Raw genomic sequence first — 4,161 nt, 5'->3', positions numbered from 1 at the left:
AGAGACAGAGAGAGACAGAGAAAGATACATATATATATATATATGTGTGTGTGTGTGTGTAAGATATATATATATATATATATATATATATATATATATATATATATATAACAGAGAGAGAGATACAGAGAGGATAAGGACTTTTCTTCTTCTTTTTCTTCTTTTTTCTTTCTTTTTTTTTATGTTCCAAATACACACCTTCCCTTACCACTAAACCACAGGGTCTGTCGTGACTCTTTCCACCAGAACACTGATCGCGCCACCAGGATCCCAGTCAAAGTATCTCCGCACTTTCGCTTCGCCTGCAGTTTCCGTGGGGACAAAACCCACTTGTCCATCATCATTATGATGTAGATATAGATAGAGACACACACTTACTTACTTATTTACAGACCAGCAGCGGTTTTCACAACCAATCATTGTTCATTCATTCAGTGCACAGGCAGAAGAATCAGACTGCTCTAATGACCATCTACTGAGACGTGTTAAGTCGATTTGTGACTAGAGAACAGATTCTGGCCAAAATATTTCTTATCCTCTGTTTTATTTTGTTTTTGTTGCGGTCCAGACTCGTGTTTGCTGTGGTTTATAATTATTGACATTTCGTTATGACGAACGTTTTTCTGGCAACGCTGCTGCTTACATTGGGTAAGAGAGAGAGAGAGGGGGAGGGAGTGAGAGTGAGAGAGAGGGGGGGAGTGAGAGAGAGAGAGAGGGAGGGAGTGAGAGGGAGGGAGTAAGAGAGAGAGAGGGGGAGAGGGAGAGAGAGAGGGAGGGAGTGAGAGAGGGGAGAGAGAGAGAGAGGGAGGGAGAGAGATAGAGGGAGAGAGAGGGAGAGAGGAAGAGAGTGAGAGGGAGAGAGAGGGGTGAGAGAGAGACAGGCAGACAGACAGAGACGGACATAGAGACAAAGAGAGACAGAGAGAGGCAGAGGAAGACACAGAGACAGGGAGGAAGAGACAGGCAGACAGACAGGAACAGAGACCTTGACAAAGAGAGTGAAAGACAGAGAGAAAGAGAGAGGAAGGGAGACAGAGTGTGCGTGTGGGTGAAGTGGGGGGGGAGTGAAAGAAAGATACAGGTAGAGAGAGTGATAGAGAGAAAAGAGAGTAAGATCGAACGAGAGAGAGAGAGAGAGAAAGTGATAGAGAGAGAGAGAAAAAGTGATAGAGAGAGTGAAGGGGGTAAAGAGCTGAGAGACAGAGACAGGGCGAGGAGGGGGAGAGAGAGGAGAGTTGGGAACTTCTCCCCTGTTTTCTCTCTCTCTCTCTCTCTCTCTCTCTCTCTCTCTCTCTCTCCTTCTCTCTCTCTCTCCCTCTCTCTCTCTTTCTCTCCCTCTCTTTCTCTCCCTCTCTCTCTGTCCCTCTCTGTCTGTGTCTCTGTCCATCTGTCCGTCTGTCTGTCTTTCTCTCTCTCTCTGTCCCTCTCTGTTTTGTGTCTCTATCTGTCTGTCTTTCTGTCTGTTCGTCTGTGTGTGTGTGTGTGTGTGTGTGTGTGTGTGTGTGTGTGTGTGTGTGTCCCTCTCTGTCTGTGTCTGTCTGTCTGTCTTTCTGTCTATTCCTTTCTGTCTGTCTCTGTCTGTCTGTCTGTCTCCGTCTCTCTCTGCCTCTCTCTCTCTCTCTCTCTCTCTCTCTCTCTCTCTCTCTCTCGCTTCCATTCACTTTCTCACGCTATATATTTTTCGTTTAATTAAAAACAATAATACAATGATGGAAAGCAAAAAACAGTCATTCGAAAGGGACAATATAGAAATCGCGCGTGATGAATAAGCTTAAACTAATCGACAAAAAATATACCTACTCTACAAAATCTTTGTTCAGATAGAGAAAAAAAAATTAATGATAATAATAAGGCTATGTGAGTAAATGGGCCATTGGAGAGTAATGCTACTGGCGACGCTGTACCGTTTCTTTTATTTTTATGAAAATTCTCTTCTTTCCCCCCCTTTTCGTTTTCCTTATATATATATATATATATTTTTTTTTTTTTTTTTTTTTTTTTTTTTAATAACGCAAATGACATCCACTGTCCCAAGAGAACACGGACAAAGTGAACGTCTGGTTTTTTTGTTTGTTTGTTGTTGTTTTTTTCTTTTCACAGGCATCGCACATGGGTTTGAGTGGGAAAGTGTACAGGATGACTTGATCTACGCATGCGCAGGAAGCACGGTGACATTTCCATGGCGTTTCAAGGTATGGCTTTTGTGAACGTTCTGCGTGATTCTGTGTTGCTCCCTTCCCCCAAGCCCCCAGGCCCACACCCCACCCCCACCCCTCCTGCTTCCACACTGATATTTAAAACGACTGACAGAACATGTAGATGACAGAGGTGATTATTGAGTTTATGTGTATATTACAAAACGATCAAGGACTTAAAATGTTCAAAGACTTTCACCTGGTTTCTGTGCATGAGCAAGTGATACGAACACTTTCTTACTTTTAAAAAAAAGTTAATTAGTTTATCATTTCGGTTGGTTTTTTTGGGGGGTTGTGTGTGTGTGTGGGGGGGGGGGAGGGGGGGATTTTTTGGTCGTTGTTGTTGTTGTTTGTTGATGTTGTCGTTATGTGGGTTTTTTTTTCTAGCCCCATGTCATTGTTGACCTCATGTTCTTGACGCATTAATTCACTGTGACATATGCTTCGGTCTCTGATGTAACATTTCGATTCTAAGAGAAGATTGTAGACATTGAAGTGCAGGATTAAACAACAGCAGCAACAACAAAACAACAACAAACAAACATAGAACCATCACATAAAGCATTTGAATAACTGAGTCCATATTAAAAAAAAAAGAGTGTTTCAAGCCTTCTTTGCTTCACACAACAAGAATTGCATTTAACTCTTTCCTTCCTTCCTTGTTTCCTTCCCTTTTCCCCTCCACACCCACCCCCACCACGCCCCCCACCCCCACCCCCCGCACCTCCACCCCCACCCCTCCACCCCCTCCCCGACCCCATCTCTCTCACTTTTCCTTCCCTCCTTCCTTCACAAATTCAGCACAGGTAAGGTCGTGTATGATTACCAGGACTGTCAAATATCAACTGTTTCGCAAATTCTATTTGAAACTGGTTTCCCTCGTCCTCCCGCCCCCTTCCCACCCTCCCCCCCACCCTTCTTCATCTCCTCCCCTCCTCCTCCAACTCCCCATCATCCAAATCTTTCTTCCCCATCTTCCCTCCCTTTCCTGTTCCCTCCCCCAACCTCACCTCTCCCCCACCATCCCTACGTCTCTTTCTTCCCTCACCTTTCGCTTTTTTCTTTCTGTGTGTGTGTGTGTGTGTGTGTGTGTGTGTGTGTGTGTGTGTGCTTTTTTAACTTCCGGTTTCACTTTCACTTCCGCTTTCGCTTTGCACTTTGCGACAAGGTCAGCGACAAGGAGAGCGTGGTGAACGTGCAGTGGACGTACCACGGCGCCCTGTCCTCAGACCTGGTGGCCACCATGGTGTCCGGCGGCATCTTCGTGGCCACCGAGGGCTACCGGGCACGCGCCAAGCACATGCCCACGGGTGGACTGCGGCTCGGGGGCCTGGCCGCGGAGGACTCGGGCAACTACACGGTGACGGTGCACGTGGTGGGGGAGGGGGAGGGCAGCAGCAGCAGCAGCCAAGGAGGGCTCCACGGGGCAGCGGCCTTCCGCTCCTACCAGCGGTCCGTCTACTTGCAAGTGGCTGGTTAGTACGAGTTCCAAGACGATTCTTTTTTTTTTTTTTTTTTTTTTTTTTTTTTTTTTTTTGAGTGGGTTGGGGTGAGGTTGTGGGTTTGTTTTGTTTTGTTTTTTTCGTTTTTGGTTGTTGTTTTTTGTTTTTGGGTTTTTTTCAGGGTGTTGAGTTTTGTTTGTTTGGACGATCGGGTTAGGGTGTGGGGAGGAGAGGGGTTGCGGGGGGTGTGCAGCAGTGAAGAAGATGGATGAGGGAGAGGGAGGGGAGGGGTTTAATTTGTTGTTGTTGCTGTTATTGTTGTTTTTCTTCTTTTGCTTTTTCTGTCTTTTTTTATTACGATTGTTCTTCTTATGAATCTGTTGAGTCAAGTTCTCTTTTTTTTTTTCTTTTTTTTTTTTCATGGATGGACGGTTTGGGGGATTTTATCTCTCTCTCTCTCTCTCTCTCTCTCTCTCTCTCTGCTTCTGATATGGTCTTTTCGGTTGTTGTTTCCCTTGTTCTGG

General features: G+C 45.3%; 1 protein-coding gene across 1 annotated transcript in view; it reads left to right on the top strand.

Moving 5' to 3' along the window:
- The first annotated feature begins 372 nt into the window (after positions 1-372).
- The window catches only part of LOC143296920 (uncharacterized), a 19,955-nt gene continuing 16,166 nt past the window's right edge, over positions 373-4,161 (top strand). Inside the window, exons 1-3 of the mRNA XM_076608939.1 lie at positions 373-648; positions 2,101-2,192; positions 3,364-3,670. Of these exons, the coding sequence (XP_076465054.1) occupies positions 609-648; positions 2,101-2,192; positions 3,364-3,670 (439 nt within the window). The 5' untranslated portion in view covers positions 373-608. The remainder of the gene's footprint in view (positions 649-2,100; positions 2,193-3,363; positions 3,671-4,161) is intronic.

This window comes from Babylonia areolata, chromosome 22, assembly GCF_041734735.1.
Source record: "Babylonia areolata isolate BAREFJ2019XMU chromosome 22, ASM4173473v1, whole genome shotgun sequence".
NCBI classification, from domain to species: Eukaryota; Metazoa; Mollusca; class Gastropoda; order Neogastropoda; family Buccinidae; genus Babylonia; species Babylonia areolata.
Note: the sequence above shows the minus strand (reverse complement) of the source record. Positions and strands in the feature narration are given on the sequence as shown.